The sequence below is a fragment of the Micromys minutus genome, assembly GCF_963924665.1.
Source record: "Micromys minutus genome assembly, chromosome: 13".
NCBI classification, from domain to species: domain Eukaryota; kingdom Metazoa; phylum Chordata; class Mammalia; order Rodentia; family Muridae; genus Micromys; species Micromys minutus.
In genome coordinates, this window is record NC_137982.1 from 32275902 (window position 1) to 32298415 (window position 22514).

The following is a 22514-nucleotide window of genomic DNA, read 5'->3' on the forward strand; positions in this document are numbered from 1 at the left end:
TCTATATTTATCCAGAATAGTTAATTAAAATATGGAACAGATTTGGGTGGACTGCACCCAAAGACACCTGATAAAAACTAATCTCTGTCTTTTCTGAGGAAATAAAATTAAGCTAGGTTCCTATCGTTTTTCCAGATATGAAGCCCAAAACAAATGTACATTCAAAAATCACAAACAAGGGATTAAGCCAGAAGACATGAGTCAGCAGAACCAAACCAGCAGAATTCAGCCCACAGAAGCTGTAAACGATGAAATAGTTAAACATTCAAAGATTAGGAAAAAATGGAAGGAGGGAGGAATTTATAAACTCCAATTTATACCAAATGAGAGTGATGAATAATCCCTGGAAAGGAGCTGTGTCGTCACATGCTACTGACTGGTCAGACTATCAGTGACGTGAAGAAGTTTGGAATGTCATGGATCCAGAATCTAAAGCCAATTTACTCCATGCTATCTTTAGAGCCAATCTTTACTCACCACTGTGGCAGACTGAGGGAACTAGCAGATAAAGCTGAACTGAGCATCCTGATAAACAGATAAAAAGCTTTAGGTAGTATTCCTCATCAATCAAAGAACCAGAGATGCCCTATGAGATGAGAGCTGTGCTTTCGTGGTAGCATCCATAAGGAAGGGTGAAAAAAACTGAGAATGAACTATAGAACTCACAGAACGCACTGTTGGGACAAACGTACCCTAGGTATAGAAAGTTGTTATATATTATTTATTTGCTCTACACAGATGTTCCCCTCAGTGCATACTAACATATGCAAATCGATATATTTCTTTTGAAATAGAAATATTCTTGAAGGGCTATGATTACTTCCTTTACTGCTGAAAATAAAATATGACAGCCAAACTACCATCTCTCCTTATCGAAGAGGAACTGAGAGTGAACAGCCTGTAAATGCCAGGAACACAGGGAGGACTATGCAAAGGGCACAGGGTCAAAATGAGAAACACACTCCCAAGAAGAGGCAGTGATTATTAAGTTTTCTCCTTCTGCTCTAAGAATAAACATGAAAAAGAGAATAGACAGAGAAAGCTCTAGAAAACATAAGTTTCTCTTGTTTAACTAATTTGCATATTCTATATTAAAATTTTAAACATATAATGATACCACATTTGTTTATTGGGCCTGACGTGCTTGTTGTTTGTAAAGGTATGAACTTCAGTACTAGTCAAATAAAAGGTTAGTTTGTTAAATGATTGTTGTTTTCCAAATTTGAAAAAACAAAACACCTATATTTGTGCTCATATTGAACTTGGAAAATCATTTATTTTTCACCAACATCTCAACAATAACTGTTTTAATAAACTTTAAGGAAGAGAGAGAATTTTCTAGGATTATATTTCTACCAAAATATAAGCTTGCTTCTATCAAATAAAAACTACTAACTCCTGAAAATTATACCCATGCGTAAAATTAAACCAGAAGGTACATTTAAAGAGCAAATGATTTGATTTAAATATGATCTAAATTAAATCTCAGTCTCACTGATGTGAATTAATTTGTCTTAAATCTAATCAATTTTAGGCCATTTAAAAGAAAAAATGTGTGAAATTAAAATAGTAACTTACATTTTGAATAGTTTTTTTATACTAGTGAATTAAAATAATAAATGCCCTTGCTCCATTTACAAATCCTACCCTTTAAATACCAGTTAAAACAGTGTTTCTGAAGCTGTGAAAAAGCCTATCAGTGGGATCCAACCAGCACACTTTTTAAGGAAATAGCAAGGATTGAAGTACCATATACATTTTAAAGATTTGTTTTGTAAAATTTTTGTTCTATGTCCGTGTGAGGTGAAAGAAATTGCACAAAATGAGTGTCTTTTTGTGTAGCAGGCAATAGAAGCCCACACAAAATTCTCTAAGCTGTTAGGAATTAGCATCAAACATTTAAAAGCATTTTGCAGAAGGAAGAAAGTGAGTGCTAACAGTCTCCAGCTATGCGTTACTAGGACCATAGCAGGGAGCAAATGGGGTAGAGTAGGCACAGAGACACAAGCTCTATTGAACATAGAAATTTTGTCACAAAGAAACTAAGAGGCCAGCTTCTGCAAACAAGATCTAAGCACCTGAAGCAGATAGAGGCTTTGTTCTTCATCAAATCACACGTCCACGGTGATAATGAAAGAAAGGTAGGGAGCATGGGGGCAAAGATCATTTCACAATCCTAAAGGAAAGTTCCACATCTACACAACAGCTTCTGGCAGCTCCTAACTCTTTCTACAGTATTGGCCATGAACATGAAACTCACTGTCAAGTACTGCAGAAATATCACCCTGCTTTTCAAAATGCTTTTCCGTATTTCAATATGTAGCCGAAATGGACATCTCAATGCAGAGCAGGGTCACCGACCACACTCTCTGATGACATGAAAATGGTGTAATTGTTGGCACGGTCTGTGGATCTACTTAGCTTCCATTTTTCCACCTTTCTCCACATAGCTACTGGTCCACACATAGCTTATAGCCATTTTCAGCTCCTCCCCTGTCTCCAAGAACAACTTCACACAAAGAAACTACATGGCCTGCAAGTAGCTCTATTCAATTTAATCCCCATTTACCATATAGACTGTCACTAAATGATACAAATTCTTAGTTTCAATAAAGGGGTTTGAATTCAATGACATACACAGCATTTCTTATGGATAGATTAGTTAATGGTTACAAAACTCACATTTTCTCTTCTATGATAATGTTTAGAAGTCAATTGCTGCAACACATTATCATAGAGTAATCTTAATAAAGTCATGAAAATGCTTGGATAAAAATAAATATACACTTAAGATTGAAAAATGTTTCACCTAAATAAAAAATAAAAGAGACATCTTTCCATTAATACTGCTAGTATAAGAATTGATAACCAACAGAAGGATAGGAAAGGTAGACACAATTCCGTAAATCTGGAGACACAAAGACAGAAGTGAATTTGGGAGCAGCTAGACCTACACAGTGGGAAGCAAACAAGCTCTGTCTCAGAACAAAGCCAGAAACAAAATTATAAACAAAGAAGAAGCATGAACAGGAGACAGTGAGTCTTTTCTTCCACAGCCTAGATTAACCAAAACCCCAGTTGTGTAAAATCACAAGAAAGAAAAACTAAATGAACATAGGTCTGAATGTAGAATTTTTAAAGTGACTATAGAACATTAGAACTGATACATAATCTTTACAATCTCAATACAAGATCAATTAACAAAATTAACCCTTTCACATAGGAGAAATTATTAAAATGTCATTCATGCCTACCAACAACTGGTCTAATTTGAGGCTCCCACCCCTAAGAACCCATGTCCCACACTACCTTAGTGGTCAGGAAATGAAGGCAGGATAGCCCATAAACCTAGAGTAGAATCAAATATGACCAGCATAAAAAAAACAATAAAATTATTCCAGTGTTTTGATGTATTCATAGATTCATGCATAGTTCAGTCATCATCGGAAAGGATGCCTAGAACAGCTGTTAGTAGCAATGCAGATGGCCACAGACAAACATTAAACAGGAGAGAATCCAGGCAGGAAGTCTCCATCAATTCCCTCCTTTTGGAGCTCTGGGAACCCTCCTTAGAATGAGGAAGAACTGTGGGAGCAGGAGAAATTGAGAAAACAGGGAGATTACAACCCCAGACCTTGGAATCAAATGAGCAAGACTCCTAGAGGCTCCCAGAGACTGAAGCTGCTCTACAGAACTTGCATAGGTTTGTGCTAGGTCCTCTGCATGTATGTTATGGTTGTTGGCTTGGGTTTTAAGGGGACTTCTGAGAGTGGGACTGGGGGTGTCTGTGACTCTTTTGCCTCCTCTTGGGATCCTTTTCTACCTACTAGGTTGCCTTGTTATAAATGTTTGTGCCTGCTCTCATTGCAACTTCTTGTAAAAGTTCAATTGATGCCCCTGGGAAACTTGCTTTTTTCTGGGGGCAGGCAGAAGTAGGGGAATGGATTTGGATGAAAAAAAAATGAGGAAGGAGGATTGAGAGGAATGGAGAGAGAGAGAGAGAAATCTGTGCTGGGAATATATTGTATAAGAGTAGACCATTTTTTAATGACATTAACAATCACATTGAAGAATTTAATAATCTTGGTGAAATATTTCTAAGATGTTTTCCCTGACAACTATGAAACATAACTAAGAGTAACCAGAGAAAAAAATAAATGGGAAAACATACTATGTTCATAGATCAATGTTGTTAATGTGACTATTTTCTCCACATTATTCTGATACATTAAATCCAATTAATCAAAATCTTAGCATGTGTTTTGTAGAAATAGTCAAACTGACTAACTAAATAAAAATGAAAATTATAATAATCAAAATAGTTTTTAAAGAAATCAAGTTAGAAGAGCCATACATCCTAATTTCAATATTTATTTTAAGCCTGTAATAATCAAGACAGTTCAGTAATAGCTTATAGCACATAACAATTACATAGCATAGAGCATCCATAAATGTGCCCACTTAAATATATATACATACATACACATAAACACATATATGTACCTTATTTTCAACTTAAGTATCAAAATAACTCTACACATAAAGGCTAGAGCGTTTTTATTTTTTAAAAGATTATTTGTTTTTATTTTATATGTAGAGAAGTTTGCTTGCATGTGTGCACTAAGTACATTACAATGTTCACAAGAGCCAGAAAAGGGGGAAGATCTCTTTGAACTAGAGTTAGAGAAGGATATAGGTGTTATATAGATGTTAGGAACCAAATCCAGGGTCTTCAAGAAGAACAACCAATGCTCTTAACCCATAAGCAATTGCTCCAGCCCAAAGGTCAAAGCTTTTAACAACTTGTGCTGGATGTTGAAACAACTTTTATCCACATGGAAAAAATAAATTTTACCTTTTCTTCACCATTATGTGCTGTGTCATTTTGCACACATTGAAACTGAACATAATGCTAAGTGTAAAAACTAAGAAGAGTCAGGCAGTAGCAGTTCATGCCTTTAGACCCAACACTCAAGAGCCAGAGGCAGGCAAGTCGCTCGGAGTTCCAGGACTGCCAGGGTTACACAGAGAAACCCTGTTTTGAAAGACAAACAAACAAGACATCTTGTTTTTTTTTTTTTTTTTTTTAAAAAAAAAAACTAAAAGAATTGGAAAGATCAGTTATATAATTCAATGTTATTTCATATAATTTGTTGTGTTTAGAATTTTTGATCAACACAAACGAGTTGTACACACAAACAAAGTTCATTGTGATTTTTCAGTACAGACCTACAAGTGCACAGATGAAGTTCAGTATCACGTTTACCACAATAATAGTCACCTTAAAAATTCCCAGAAGTACTAATATGGTACTTATTTCATGCTTTAGGAAACACTATTTCAAGTATAACAAACTTCACATGGTTCAACCTGGAACGTTATAGTTGACTCACGTCATGAGCTAAAGATTCATAATGTGTGTTTAGATGGTACTTCCTGTCTCATATATCTTTCCTGGATTTGGTGATGATCTGAATTACCACAGATATGCCCTTCCCTAGTCTGAGACCCAGACACATTCTGAAGTAAGGCTTTATATTTACTGATGGCCGTATCAGTGACACAATCCAAAAGGGGCAGGGGCTAAAGAGGAAAGTGCATTGGCTATAACGGTGGTCCTTTTTAAAGCCATGGTCAGCCAGTCGGCATCAGTACACCACAGGACTCTAACAACATCTCTTCCAGGACAAGATGCTGCTATGCACCTGAGCAATTAAAGGGTCTTGGCTCGGTAGAATATACTCCCTTAGTACCCTCAGTCAGGAACCAACCAGTCTTTTATTTTTCAGAGATCAGTGTTAGCGAGGGGTGGATGATTTTAACATGATAAGGCACACATGCTATAGAAGTAGAGTTGGATGGAGTTTAACAGGTGTGTGACCATGTGAACACCATGACACTTCTGTCATTCTAAACACTCTCTCGGTCCCTTCCCTTCTACTGGGATAGGCCAATGATCCTCTATCACTGTGGATTAGATAATTTCTTTTCTTTTCTTTTCTTTTCTTTTTCTTTCTTTGATAAAAAGAACTCACAGAAACTTACATCTTAGTTTGGGTCCATTAATTATGTCAAGAAACCATAACTGATGTGGTCAGATTTTCCCAAGACTGTGAAACTATTGTCACCGTTTTGACAGTGATGTGCAATTTAAAAATTAAAAAAAAAAAAAAAAAAAATCAACCTCAGCTAGACTCTAGAGAATTCCACCAGCCAAAATTAAGAAGAGCTGTAAAACACACATTTTTATCTTAGGAAACATTGGATGATTTTATTTTCTGCCACGTTATAGTCTTCCAAAACTGAAATGAGATGTAATTAGAAGAGAGTGTGGCTAAGCAACCCTCTTACCTGTGGGAAGGCGCAGTGTGATATTGTTGCAGAAATCTGTGAAGCAACACTCCGTTTTGGTCACATTGTTGGAACTGTGACAGAAAACCTGAGCATTTAATTCCGGGAGGGACACACAAGATTTGATCACCTGCTCTTTTCCGTTGGTTAGCATGACAGAGGCCCAACATGCTCCTTCAGTTTGGCAGGTGAAGTTTGAAGAATCGCACAAAAGGCACACACACTTCAATCCTGGAAAGAGGAAGGCAAGATGTTTTAAAATGCAGAAGATGGCAGACAGTTACTTTTGTGGTGCTTGAGTCTAGAAATTCAGTCCTAACAAAACTTGAAGACAGGTTTTAAGTGTGAGAAAGACACCCTCTTGATCCTGTGCTTCCTCAAACAGGCTGCTCAATTAATCATTATAAATTATACAGTTGTCTCTATAGTTACTGTTTTCCTGGTCTATGCTCTAAATCCTTCTAAAGCTCCATCAGTTTACTCCCAAATCGATAGCTCCTATGAAATGCTAGGAAACAGTATCTCAGCAACAAGAGGAACTTGCTGGCACAGCTTCCAGAACAACGATGTGAGGCGAGAGTAACTGCAACCCAACAAGCCGGCACACCCTGTTCACTTACACTTCTCCAAACTTTTAAATGAATGTGCTGAACACAAAACAAATTCTAGAAACACATAGGTCTAAAACCAGTGGTGATGCTTCTATTCTTTGTCTCTCAAGGGTGTTATGGTTGTTGTAGGTACCTTTAAGGCATTGCTGGACCATCCTATCTGCCTCCTCCACTAAGGTGATGGACCATTCTACCTGGCCCCTCCACTAAGGAATGTATTTGAGAATGACAGCCATTTGAATGCAGACTTTAACCTTTAAACAATTTTTAAATGGGTACCTCTATACCACATTAAAAAACACATTGATAGTAGAGTTTAATATAATGTTGACAATAAAACATTCAAAACATTGACATTGTTAAATTAATCTGTTTATTAACATATCATCTTAACATTCTTCTTAGCATACATGCTCATATTCTCACAAATATACTTTTAAGTAGTTTGATAATTCTATCTTGATATGGTTCGTTGTCAGTATAAAGTCCAAAGGTTGTAATTTATTCAGATTTTCATTTCAATAAGTTATTTCTAAATACTGCAATTCTGGGTATTTCTGTCATGACTTTAATGAATATTTTGTTAAATCATAACTACCCCCAAATTATCTTAATACCAAAAGTTGTGTCATACAAACACTGTTAATAACATTAGTCTTTAAATGTCTAATTACTAAACCAAGACCCAGTTTTATACTAATAAAATATCCAATCTATAAATGACTAATCATGAATAAATATCCTTTTATCAATAGTAATGAGCTGTAGTAGAATAAGATATTTTAGGTTGGCTGAGATTCCACAGAGCCAGGTGGACAAAACCTAGTGATTAACAGATGTGTTAAGGAGGCTGGAGAGGTGACACAGCCATTGAAGAATGAGGCTCACAGCCAGAGAAACTAAAACACATAAGATGAAGCACGCCTTCAATCTCAGCCACTCAGGAGGCAGAGGCAGATGGATGTCTGAAGGTTCCAGCCCAGCACGGATACACAGTAAGACCCTGTCAAAAATGACAACAGCAGAAACACCTAAATCAGTTTCCTTATATAAAAGAGAAATCACATGACGATCAGTCTTTAACCCAGGTGTCTCTGATTGTGGAATCATAGCATTTCCCACCCTGGCAAGTGTCTTCAACACCTGATTGTACAAGCTTTAAGATCTTGGAAAATTTCTTGCCCCCTCTGGGTATCATCTAAAAGATGCTAACTACAATGACAACATACTTCCTCATCCTGTTGCTATGGAGAGAAAAGTAATCATATAAATTCTTTCCACCCTTTCCTGGCACATAGGAAATATGACATAAGCATTAGTAACAGCCTCTCCTAACACTCAAGAAAGTAAAACTAGTTTTCTTACAGGAACCATCAGCAGACCTCCATCACCCAGGCAGGAGTAGCTGCGGGAAGCAGGACCAGCAGCCACTTAAAAGGCCTAACAAAGAAATGTGTCTCTCTCGCCTCCACCAGTAAAACTAAGTGGCCTCATGCTTTGCAAGGGTTTTCTCTGATCCCACTAGTTTTCAGCATCTGGGAGCATGGTATAAATCTAATGGAACAATCAAAGCCAGCAGTGAAGGAATCACAAAGGTTGATCTGTATTGTCTTGACAAGTTTTAATGCATTTCTTAAATTTTACCACAGTGGGTACAAATGAGAAAGGGAGTCTCTGTTCCTTTGGGGAGCAACAGTGTCCTTGGCAAACGAACCAAAGTGAAGGTTCTAGGTCCAGAAATCTTGACATCCCCTGTGGAGGATGCACTATCTACACTTGACAGATGGGATGACTCTACAGTTACAGTTTGTAAAAACACACTATAAAGCATGAAAGACACCAGCCACTCTATGTCTGGTCCGAACCCTCAGAAGTGGGGGGCTGGAAGTCAGTAGACTAGCCCTTTGACATACCATCGCAAATCCTTTGTCACTGCCATCATCTGAACCTTAAATTGTCTGGGCTAGAGAGCTGCCTCGGCACTTAAAATGCTTGGTTCTCCTGCTCAGGACCTGGATTCGCTTCTTGCCACCCAAAAGGATGCTCACAATTATCTGTAAATCTAGTTCCAATGTATCCATTGCCCTTTTCTGGCCATCCAGGGCACTGCGTGCACATGGTGCCCAGACATACATCTGAGGAATAAAATACTATAAAGGCATCTTTTTTAATGTTAATTTGTTGGTTTCCAGGAGGAGCTAAGCCACCAAGTCAAGGCAACCACCTAAGGGATTAGGGACCCACTGACTGAAAACAACCACCAAGAGCTGAACATTTAAGCTGACCTCATGTGCGTTTATCATGGTGTACAATTCCAAGGGCAACTTGGTTGTCAGCAATTTTACAGATATGAAATGAGGCATAAAAAAATCAAGTAAATGACTGAATGTAACAACCTTTAGCCAACACAAGCAATCTTGTTTCTGTCCCACCGAAGCTGTCAGGGTAGCAAGAACTAGTCTCGTCACCCCACTAGCTTCTAGGCACTAAATAAAATACAGTATTGATATAAGAGAAATGAATTCATTGTTACTACCGATATCTAAAGTTTTGGTCTGTATTATTTCAACGAAATTTAAGACGAGGTAGATATTTTTTTAACTACCAGTTTACTGACAGGACAAATAGGCGAATAAAAATCAATAGCATGTGCCTTATAGTTAGAACAAATATCTAGATAATTTGTTCTAAATTGCTTGTATAAATTCTGCATTAATTAAGCCTCTGTGGATCTTCCAACCACATCCCCTATATTTCTTTTCAAATCACTGACTGGATCCTTATAAAAATTATTATATAGTATTTCTTACCAGTGATCTGCATTTTCCACTCATTTCTTAAGAAGCTAAAGAATTTCTTTAAGTTTAAAGTAAAGGTTACAAAGCAGGATAATATAGACCTTTAGTGAAGACACAGAAAACAACACCCCACTTCAAACCTTGCATAATAGAAAATGCTGACAAATTTGAGGATTGTGAATAGTAACGGTTTCAAACATCTGTTCAATGTCCACACTTACTTCAGGTCAATAGGTAAACCACCACACCGGCAGAAAACATAGAGCAAACTAAATGAGACCCACCATGTAAGCATACCTGCCACATTCTATCTCTCCTCTCTGACGTCTCACCCCTGCCCTGTGTTGTTGCATTTGTATAATTAGAGAATATTTACGTCAACTCTCCTCAGCACAGAACTTTAAGCTGCCAATTAAAATGGAAGTCGCAGCTATTGATTTGATTTATGCTTTTTCTATTTTGCTGTTTTAAACCTGACGCTAATTGAGTCAGCTCTTCTGGAGTATTCCATGGCAGGATAAATCTGGTCATTAGCAGACAGCAGCCCCTCCTTGTGGTTCTTTATCTTCTACTTTCCCTTACAATGTACTTAAGTCATATGGTGTAAGACAGCAAATGAAGATGAAGAAAGAGGCAATTATCTGTAATAAGGAGGTCTATTAGACCTTTCCTCAACATGAGGACTGCACTTTTCTCGTGTCTCTTCCCACCCATTTAATTATCTCTTTTTCTCCCTCTTCGCCAATTAGTCTATAAAAGCCAAGACATCTGTTACCCAAAAGACATCTGTTACCCACATCTACCAAAGGATGTGCACATTCCTAATCAACAGAAAGTAAATTTTCATCTATTTCTTACAATGATGACTAGCACACCCTGTTGACCGAAGTGTAAAAATTATCAGGTTACAAAGTGTGTGTGTGTGTTTGCACGTTTGTATCTTTAGATCCTATGACACTAAAAAGACAAATTTTTTGACAAATAATTTGAGATAGTTCTTTAAGTATGTTGGCTTTACCTTAACTGTTTTCTACATCTTGAACTATGTGCTGAACTATGTAGTGACCACGCAAACATCTGACTCCATATTTGGGTCTTTTTTCCTAATACTTAGTTTACTTGGTCCATTAGCTCTACTTTTAGCCCAGGCTAGATGTGACCTGCTGGATGTTTAATCTTTTCATCATTTGTAGGCTTCTGAGATAACAGGGTAACTAATCCAAGCTCATCAAAGAGCTGAAAGTGCACAGGAAAGACACAAAACAAACAGCAGTAGAGGATCTGAAAGAATTTTCCCCGTGACCCTTTACCTGCCTCTCTTTTAGACTGATCTTACTGTGTTACTACACTGCCCAGGCTGGTACTGGATTTAGGGAATCCTCCTGCCTCAGCCTCCTGAGGGTTTGGACTATAGGCACATACAGTTATATCTGGCTTTGCCTTCCTTATTGGTAAGGGGCAAACAAGACTGCAAAAGAAAACAGTCTTAAAGAAATGTGGTAACATAAATGCAATGCTTTGGCCTAAAGGATTTTTAGTAAAGACTTGTCCTATAGAAACTCTATTTGTTGGGATATCTCTGAGAAAATTTTTTTTGTGTATGCAGCAGGGCAGTCGTGCCTCTAACTCAGGAAGCCATGTCTTGCTTGCTCAGAAGCGATGCCTACCAAGAGGAAGCCCATCCAGAGGGTATTGCCTAGTTAGCTGATAGGTGACAAAACTTTTTTGTGTAGGTTCTATTAAAATATCTCTTAAAATGTGTAAATAAAAAGATAGAGAGAAAATGCTAGATGAACAGATGGCAGTCTACTCCTTCAGATCATTGAAAGTTAGGCACCAATGGGCAACAGGCTAGGTAGCCCGGGTGGGACCTGTGTGGTGACGGCTCAGGCCACAGTGCAAAATATTCTAAATTATTCTCCTTTTAAAGAGGGCATAGCCTATCTTGAGTCTCTTGACAAGTCTACGTTGTAGTCTTGTGTAACAGAAAATACCCAATCTGGAGTATCTTATCAGAAAGCAAGAGCATCCTTGTCAGGAGACACTGTTCTAACACACTTTAGGTGGCTCTTACTCTCCGTCCATCCTTTAAAATGTGCTGTCCACTGCTCAGGAGACTAGCAATGTTCAGTAGATTCCAGTCACATTTAGAATAATGTGAGAGTCTGAGCTCTTCCCCCTCTTTAATGTTCAGTTTAGATCACTGGTCTTCTTTGCACGACTCATAAATGACTCCCCCCACCCTTGCCTTTGTCTTCCCTTCACCTGAAGCACCTCTCCCTTCCTTCTGATTCTTCATACCTCAAATCAGATGTTTCCACATGGGCAAAATCTCCTAGAATCCTCCTGATCAAGAATCCGTTCCTTGCTTCTCTTGGTTCTTTCCACAAATCTATACTAAGCTCAATTATTATACTTGTTCCAATACAACTCAACTGTTACAGAACGAGACACCTTCTCCATTTCCATCCAAGCACATTCCCAACACCTACAGCAGGGTGCTGTGTGAATCTGGTGCAATAGAAGTAAACTGAATTATAGGGGTGCGGTGGACTACAAAGGTGGGCTGGACTACAGAGGTAAGCTGAACTATAGAGGTGGGCTGGACTAAAGAGTTGGGCTGGACTACAGAGATGGGCTGAACTACAGAGGTGGGCTGGACTATAGAGGTAGGCTAGACTAAAGAGGTGGGCTGGACTACAAAGGTAAGCTGAACTATAGAGGTAGGCTGGACTAAAGAGGTGGGCTGGCCTACAGATGTGGGCTGGACTACAATTTGTAGAAAACTGAAAACTACAGACGCATTCAGAGCTAAAAGTCATACAACCTATCGCTGTTTGTTATCGTGTGTTTTCTTCCAGTCTTACACATGAATGGCTCATACCTGAATCCATTAACAAAACTCAGGTGCTGCCATTGCATTCACTCCTTCCTGATGACATCACGAACACAACATTTTCTTTGTTATGATCCCTTCATGGAATACACAGCGCAGTCGTCGGTGAACATGTACAGCAGACAGCATTTTCTTATTCTTAGTCATTTTGATTATCTTCAGTTTTTGCAAATAAATAACACTGCCTTGAGCCTTTCCTGGGCAGGAGTCCCAAGCTGGAATTACAACACTAGACATTCTTCATAACTATTGTGAAAGAACTTTCCAGAACCGCTCCAGTTACGTCTCCCACTGGTGTTGTATGAAAGCACCACGGGACGAGCATCTGCGTTTGGTTCCCTGCAACCTAAATAAGAAGACACCTGGCAGTTGTCGCTTATACTAACCTTTATTTCCCAGCTAAAGGGGTCAAACCTTTTATTTTCCCAAATATTTATTTGGTTTCCTGTTGGGTAAGATTTTGGTTGACTGTGTTCATCTCCTATGGGTTTTAATTTTTTTCTAACTTGTAAGAGCTTTTGTAAAGATGGAAGCCCTAGTCACTTTCCCACTTGATAGTGCTGCTTTCTCTTAAACCCCGTCTTTGTTTTTTGTTTGTTTGTTTCTTGGTGTGCAGGGGGTAGAAGCCCAAGAATGAGTGGTTCGGTTTTTTTTGGGGGGGGGCGTAAGAGTGGGGGTGGATTTCCTCCTTGTCAAAAACAAATCCAGCAATATGCATGCTATTGAAAGTAAATTACCCATAGGGCTCACATTCCCAAAATGACTACTGTTACTGACTTCTCCAAATCTCTCTACACAGAGTTCATACTTAGATACATGTACACTCACGTTTTACTTAAAATTTCGTCCTTCTCTTAAAACCTGGCAAGTCTTCTCTCTAGATATGTTCTAAATATTCAGTATTTTCTTCCGATTTACTAATAGTAAAGGACAGTTAAATTTTACATCCATATGGAAGTTTGAAGTGTATTGAATATGTTGCTAATACACATTTCTCTTTAGCACATTCTAAGTGATTTTTTTTTCTTTATCTTTAGGCGTTCAAATATTTTTCTTTCTTTTCTTTTTTTTTAATTATTGTTTACCTAAACCCTGGGTTAAGGAAGCAAGTGGGGGAGGGGGGAGGGTTCACAGCATGCCCTAAAGGACTTTTGCCCATTAGGTATAAAGGTTAGTGTGTTACAAGAATGCTTTAATACAGGCTGTTGGAACACTGAGGTGGGGCGTGGCTTCACCCAACTTGGGCAGGGGGACAAGAGACTCAAAGCAATTGGGCGGGGACCCGGAAAACCTTCTTTGCAGCCAGCTCTGCCATTGTCAGACAGCCAGGAAAACCACAGCAGCCGGGGAAACCGCGGCAGTCCTCGCCCACCAGACGGGCCTGGAGTGTCTCGCCTGCCCCCTCCCTGTCAGCAGCTTCTGTCACTCCTACTCTCCAGCTGGAAGAGACTCCCAGCTTGCCGCCCACCCCTTCGCCACCTCCGGTGTCCCAGTCACCAGCCTCCAAGGGCGGCCCTAGGGCCTGTGCCACCGGAAATGTTCAGTCCTTTCTCCTGGCCTGCAAAGAGGGATTCGGAGCCTCCTCGACCCGGGCCGCCTGTCTGGTGGCCGGCCATGTAGGGCACACAGAACACCTCTCTGTACCCACCTTCCAAACTCCAGGCTATGCTCTGTCCCCTACCTCAAAGGGCAGTCAAGGGGGACAAACTCCAGGAATGGGATGGTTTCGGGGGCATCTTGGTACCACCTAGTGGCTGCAGAGGCAGCATGCAGGCCATTGGGTCACTTTTTACACTGTGTGATCATGAGCAATAAAATCTCATGTCCCAGATTTCCCTTGGTTGAAACTTTAGAATCCCACCAGTGCAGTGTGAGCCACATGTGACTGAGAATATTGTCCCTCCTCAGTTATGTCCCCAACCAGGTAAGGTGGGACACGAATCTCAGAAGCAAAGATAGTCTAAACCCAAAAGATGAAGAGATTATCTTCGGAAATTTTCAAATGCCAAATATTAACTATCCTTTAGAATGTTAAATTTATTTAAATTTTCTATTTTCTAATACTAGTTAATAAATCAAAATATCCCAGTAAAGGCTCTGTCGGAAGTAGGGCACAAATCCTGTTTTTTTTTTTTTTTTTTTTTTTTTTTTTTTTTTTTTTTTTTTGTCAGCCTACACCTTTATGTTGCTTTACCAGGACTTAGGGAATAATATGTATTTTTTTAAAATAATAATATTACAGAGAAGTAATAATTTAATTATATATACTTTAATTGATGATAAAGTGTTGATTACACATATACCAGTATGCAACTTTAATATTGTTTCCATGAAAAATAATCAGCAATTAAGGTCAATTCTGGCAAAATGCAGCTTTGAGCAATACCATGTAATATTCCATGGGGAAGTGAGCATGTGTAAAAAAAGCAGCATTTCAGTCCTGTGCCAACCAGGACAACTGAAAGCCAAATTAGATTCAAGATTCTAAGCCTAGCTTTAGTCACATTATCTTTGAAGATTATGTCTAAACCAATCACTCTGAGAAAGCATTGTTAAATGATCATGAATGTTCCTGTCAGGTCTATGGTGGTTAGAAGAGGTATGGCCTATTCATAGACTCACAAATTTGAAAGTTTGGCCCACAAATGGAACTATTCGGAGGTTCTACTTTGCTGCAGGAAGGGTGTCAGGATGGAAGCAGTGTGTGAGGTCTCAGACGTGCTTAGGTCTGCCCAGTGGGACAGACTCCTTCTGCTGCCTGTGGATCCAGATGAAGAACTGTTGGCTCCTCCAGCACCACATCTGCCTGTACACTGCCATGGAAGGACACCATGATAATAGTGAACTAAACCTCTGAAACTGTAAGCCAGCCCCAGTTTAATGTTTTCTTTTTTAGAGTTGCCATGGTCACGGTGTCTTTTCACAGCAATGGAAGCCTTAACCAAGACAAGGTCTAAGAGTCTGTGAATCTAAGCGAGGAGTGCTTCATATAGTGGTGTCACCAATACCATGGGATCAGTGTGCATATGAGAATACACCCAGATAATTAAGATTTTCAATGTTGGAAGCATGAGTTTTGGAGAAACGTGTTCCAGAGAGTGTACTCTAATCAGGCTGAAGCCAACTCTCAGAATTCATCATTTGAAGGTCTCTGAAGTCATGGAGGTCCCCACCTGATGCTTTCTCTCTCCAGTGAAGAGTAAAAAACCCAAGAACCAAATGAGAAGGGACCCCAAGGGTGTGGCTGAAATGAGAAGAGTGTGGCATATGCAGTGGGGTTGAGCAAGCTGATATCTAATCCTAAGTGAATGATAAAGGCAGTAAGAAAACTAATGGATCTCTGCTTTGCTTCAAAGACAAAATTAAAATTGTAAAGGAGAAGTAAATGATCAATTGGTAATTAATCATTCAATTCCAGGACTAGAGGAAGTAATCCTCAAGAGTTCTCAGGGGCTTACTTGTCAAAATGTTCACCCTAGGAATTTGATGGAGGCATCACAATCCACATGTGCACCTCTACAATGATCAGATATGGTAAAGAATAAATGGATCAAGAAATAACAGGGAGCTCTCTGAAGGAAGTAATGATCTAACTAAAATGAATGACAATGGAGGTTATACTGCTGTGAACAAACACCATGACAGAGGCAACTGTTATAAATGACAAAATTTAATTGGGGCTTACAGGTTCAGAGGTTCAGTCCATTATCATCAAGGCAGAAGCATGGCAGCATCTGGTACACGTGGGGCTGAAGGAGTTGGGAGTTCTACATCTTCATCTGAAGGCCTATAGAAGAAGACTGACTTTCAGGCAGCCAGGAAGTGGGTCATAAAGGTGATGCCCACAGTGGCATACTTCCTCTAACAAGGCTAAATCTACTCTAAAAACCACACCTCCAAACAGTGCCAGTCCCTGGGACAAGCATACTTAAATCATCACAGAAGTTGAAACAGGAAGAATTGGGTAAGTGATTAGAGAAGTGTGTGTGTGTGTGTGTGTGTGTGTGTGTGTGTGTGTGTGCATGTGTGCTGATCCTGCAGCTCCTGGCCCTATCTGCAAAGAAGATGGGTAGGAGTGGGAGCTGATGAGTGGGAGGTGAACTTCTTAAATCCGTAATTTAAAAAAATATACTTCTAAATATATAATTCTCAGACTTCTAGGGATGATCACAGTCACTTAAGAAGATGAAGTTACATGGCTTCTCCTGATCCTCTGTCTATCAACGTATCACTCAACATAATAACTGCCCTTGCCTAGAGATGCGCAGGCAAGAGAACAGAGAGAAAATGGAACTCTGCGAATGCTCAGGCTTTGTCTGGAGAAAATAGAACAGCTTGTTGTACATGGTTCTGCTTCTTTGGTATACATCAATGTAAAACAAAAGTAATCAGAAAGGAAAACACTAAACAAACAAGCAAAGCCCCTGTCTTCCTGCCTGAGTTGAGTTCAACTTGGTCAGAATTTCACCAGAAAAGCTCTCTACCCATGATTGAAATCCTGAGCCCCTCTTAGACCAGCCCTGTGGCCTGAATAGGTAGTGCTCCTCTCTAAATAGGTCTTCCATGCTGCTGATAAGGAGGGAATTTATCCGACAAGGTTGTTTTGAAGATCAAATGATATAGATAATACATTTTATATGTCTCAGATAATTAAAACTACAACCCACTGTTACAGACAATGGATTCCCAGCTCTCAAGACCCAAGCCTCACTCTTTATATTACAACTTTCAGAGTTCTGGTAAATCTTTTGAATTTTGATTAATGCTTGCTTTGAGAGCCATATTACCATAAATAAAATAAATGGATCAAAAACATAGCAAAAACAACAACACCTGAGTATGAAACACCAAGGTAGAAATATCTGAAAACTAACCCTCCTACTCAGTACTATACCAAAATTTCTCCTTCACAATTAATTGGCTTTTTTTAATTTTACAAACATTTCCACAGAATAATGAACAGAGTATATGAACAAAAAAGAAAAAAATCTGCCAATAATATGGAAAGTTAATCCCATTAATATTCAAGGAAGAAAGAAAATTCAAAGATCTAATCTTAATGTCAAACTAAAAATGACTTTATAAATTATAATAGCTATAAATTGGTGGGAACTTAAGGCTCAGAGATCATTGCAGAGGGGGAGGCAAAAAGTCTGCAAAAGACAAAGGAACAGGAAGTTTGCTCTAAGAGTGTGTGTTCCTAGAAGTGCCAAAGTAGCTACACCAAGAAATTCTCACCAACACAGCTGCCTAAACAAGGCCTGAACAATGACAAGACCAATAGACAAGCTAACATGGAGCAGGGAAATCTCGGGACGACTCCCACCCTAGACAAAAAACTACAAGAAACAAGAGATGAAACAAGCAGGAAAATTAGTCTTCTCCAATGAAAAGCATGTCAACTGTCTACCCAATACCAATGATCAGCCCTAAAAACATGCATACAAATAACGTTTTACAGACACGGAAAGTTATATTTATGTATTCTGGGATATTTATAAATATAGACATAGATAGATAGATAGATAGATAGATAGATAGATGGATGGATGGATGGATGGATGGATGATAGATAGATAGATAGATAGATAGATAGATAGATAGATAGATAGATAGATAGATAGATAGATAGGCAGGCAGGCAAACAGGCAGGCGGGAAGATAGGTTGGTAGGCAGATAGATAGATAGGTAGGTAGGTAGGTAGGTAGGTGGGTGGGTGGGTGGGTGGGTGGGTGGGTGGGTGGATGGATGGATGGATGGATGGATGGATGGATGGATGATGGATGGATGGATAGGTAGGTAGGTAGGTAGATGGGTGGATGGATGGATGGATGGATGATGGATGGATGGATAGGTAGGTAGGTAGATAGATGGGTGGATGGATGGATGGATGGATGGATGGATGGATGGATGGATGGATGGGTAGGTAGGTAAGTAGGTAGGTAGGTATGTAGATACAGATAGAAATAGATAATATAGAGATAGAGATGACAATAGAGGTAGATGATATACATAGAGATATAGCTACAGATGAGCATACATGTATGTGTATGTATATGTATGAACAACAATTAAAAAGCAGGCCATGAATTTGAAAAAGAACAAGGTAGGTGGTGCATAGACAGATCTGGAAAGAGGAGAAGAAGGGTAATGTTTTTATATTATAACCTTAAGAATAAAATACATATATTTAAATTGGGAGAGGGTGATGGATAAAATATAATTTTCATATCCAGTTTAATTAGGAAAACTGCAGAATCCTAAAATATTTGTTAATTTTGAGTTTGTATATAGAACTCTTTTTTGAGATGAAATGATCACTGAGGTTATTTGGAATTTCTTGTCATTTAAAGGTCAAAACATGGAAACAGGTAAAATATTCCCAAGTCAAAATACTTGAAAAGATTTGGAAATGTAAATATCGCACTAGATCTTAGTTTCTGGTAATATGTAATTATCATGGAACTTGTTGACTATAAGTGTTTAAAAAGTAGAATCATCAAACATATGTGCTGAAACAGAGACTATGAGGAAATACCTCAAAAGTGTGGTGTTTTCTGAGCTGTGAAGCTGAAGGGAACCTTCAACACATTCCTCTAACTTTCCATGCTGGACACATAACAATATGGTGGTCAGAAATTGATATGATTTGTTAAAGTCATCCCTTGATTTGCCAAAAAGGATTTTAGTCACATGAAGGAGCTGAAGATGTCATGGGGACACTTTACTTCGGCTGTGTTGAAGGTCTTTTATAATATATTCTTGGTAGCAGTCGGGGTGAACACCCAAAGGCCCTGCTTCTATGTTATACCACCCTGCAATGGTTGCAACTCTCTTTTCAAGTCCCAGAACTGAAGTTGCTACTCCAAAATCAGACTAGCCTATCGAGTGCAGAGCTATCCATGAACTATCCCGATAGATGATCGTTCCAGATTTCTCTCTTTCTCTAGGTAAACATCTCTAATAATGCAGGCACAAACCAAAATGCCAGCATAGCCTAAGAGGTCACCTTCTCATTGCAATTGTTTTGGAGAAGGTTAGGCCCTACCTGATCACTTTCCTGATTACAGGAGATAATCAAGAAGATGCTGACTTCCTGCTGTATGCATAGTAATATAATGAACGAGAGGCCCAGTAACCTGATTCAGCAAAATGGGGTTTGTTAAATGCATTCCCAAGACTGCAGATACAAGCAAAAATCTCCATAAGTAAGCCTTAGGGTAGAGTAAATGGGGCAAGGGGATCTATGAGCTCATAAGTGTGCCCTCTCCTGTTAAACTGAATGCTTTCATTTTTAAAGGGACACATGAACCACACTATAATCTCAAAGAGTTTTACCTATGTATGGATAAGGTTCCTGTACTGCAGTCTCCTCTCCTAATTATATGTACTGTAACATATCCAAGACTGATTTCTGGTTTTCTTTCTACTTTGTGTCATTTTACAGAGTGAAGACAACGCACGCGAAAAGTCATATGTGCAGAAAAGTATTCACAAAGGAACTTCTATGGAAAACTTAAATAAATTATTTATGATTTTTAAATTATTTTATTTGTTTAATTAATAGCACAAATGCATATGGCAAAAATAATAATATGGCAAGAATTAAAATGAAAATTACATCTCCCTGGTCTCCTTCCCAGAGGCATCGTTTGGACCAGTTGGTTGTTTCTCTTTCACATATCCACTCGGGATCATAGCATTGAGAACATTCTACTGTTTCTGATTATGGAGTTTGAAACATGGTCCAGTGCTCCTGAGTTGTACAGATTCTAAGATTCTAAGCTTCTCCGCATCCCACATTTGGGAGGGAGAGTTGGGTATACTGAGATGGACTCATCCCTTCTAGTACTCAGTTGGACAGTGGCATCGCATTCCCTCCCCCAGGTCTACTCCTTCCTTTAATATAATGCCTGCCTCTTTCTACCCAGCTTCTGGCAAGCAGTGAGATGTTCTGATCCTGAGTCTGACTTCATCACGATGCCAAAGAAACGCAGCCCTTCTAAGACCATTTTTGTTTTTGCTTTGCTTTGTTTTCACATTGCTCAAGGCATTTCACATCTTGAAGGCCTTGGGTTTCTTGTGAATAGATGTACAAGTTTGTATATTCACTCAGTAGTTAAAAGATATCTGAATTTCTCATGTTCTTTATGGGTTTAAAAGACAATTTACAACAGGCATAAACATAAAGGTCTTCGTGTGAATCAAATTGTGTGTCTCTCTGTCAATTATAAGGCAGTAGAATTGCTTTGTAAAGGCAATGTTTATCTAAATTTCCAAAATGTTTCCCAAAACAGTTGCAACACTTTACATTCTAATCAACAATGTATGAACATTCCAGATATTTATATCTTTGAAAAAGTTCTTATTGTACTGTGAACTATTAAATTGTAAGCATTCTTTATATATACTGAATACAAGCATTTTACCAAGTAACCACACTTTTAATTTGGATGGTCTCTAAGCCATAATTTGTTAGTGGAAGATACTTTGAGAACTCTAATGTTGCCTATACTAAGTTGGTAAGTTCAGAAGGCTTCAGTGTTTTCTTTTAGAGTTTGTCTGAAGTTTGGATTTTATTGTTAGGTTGCTGATGTATTTTAACAGTTTCAAACATGAAGTTATGCTTTAAGAATTTGATTTGGTTTGGTTTGGTTTATTGATGACCAGATAGTCCAGCATCATATGTTTAAATGAAATCCTTATCTTTTTTAAGAAACTTATCATTTCTTTAGAAACATTTTAATACTCAGTGCATGTGTGTATGTGTATATGTGTATGTGTGTGTGTGTGTGTGCATGTGCACGAAATCAGAGGATGTGTGAAATCAGAGGACAACTGGACAGAGTCTGCTCTCTCCTTTGACCATGTAAGTCCCAGGGATCAAATCAGATCACATAGGCTCAGATGTCTCTATCCGTGGAGGTATCCAAGCTGGCCCTCCAATAAATTATGTGTCATCTTTTAACATAAAGCAGCTGAATCGTGCATGAGGAAGTCCCTCTCCTCTAGTCAATTACACATTTATTTAAAATTTTTATTTATTCATGCATATGAGCGCTCTTTTTACATATGTGCCTGTATGACAGAAGAGGGCATCAGATCGTACTGTAGATGGTTGTGAGCCACCATGTGACTGCTGGAAATTGAACTCAGGACCTTTAGGCAAACAGCCAGAGCTCTTAATCACTGAGCCATCTCTCTAGGCTGAATTATACATTCTTAAATACTGTACTTTGCTGTTGTTTGTTCTTAGAGTGCTGGGATCACACCCAGGGCCAACTAACTGCCAACAAGCATCTTTAGTCAGTCATTTTCGTAAGCTTTGAAGCCTTGAAATCAGATATAATACATAGTCCAACTTTGTTTTTTCCTTAAAATTTAGATATCCATTCTTATTGTGCTTTGAATAAAAATGTATCCCATAATCTCATATATTTAAATGCTTGGTTCCCAGTAGGTGGAATTGTTTGAGAAGGATTGAGAGGTGTGGCCATGCTGGAGGATCATGTAGGCTTTGAGGCTTCAAAAGCCCATGCAATTCCAAGTTAGCTCTCTATACCCCATGTTTGTGGATCAGATGTAAGCTCTAAGCTACTGCTTTGTAAATAAAAAATGCAGAAATGACCTGGCAGCCAGCATTACCTGGTGTAGTGCATGTCTAATAGGAAGTACAGCACGCCATGCTCCTGAAGTCAGAACACTGAATTCTGAAGTAACATAAGTAGCTATTAGCTGGCCTGAAAAGGAGGCTGTAATCTTCACACCTCCTTTTATGTGCTTCTTCTGCATAGAGAGCCTGATGGCATGACAATCCCCTATCCAGTATGAGGCTTCCACTCTATAAATGGTTGTTTG

The 22514-nt window shown here is 38.8% G+C and overlaps 1 protein-coding gene across 1 annotated transcript in view; it reads right to left on the reverse strand.

The window, feature by feature from the left end:
• ACVR1C (activin A receptor type 1C) overlaps positions 1 to 22514 on the reverse strand; it is a 76196-nt gene that overhangs the window by 33287 nt on the left and 20395 nt on the right. Inside the window, exon 2 of the mRNA XM_080927269.1 lies at positions 6352 to 6582. Coding sequence (XP_080783395.1) covers positions 6352 to 6582 — 231 coding nt within the window. The remainder of the gene's footprint in view (positions 1 to 6351; positions 6583 to 22514) is intronic.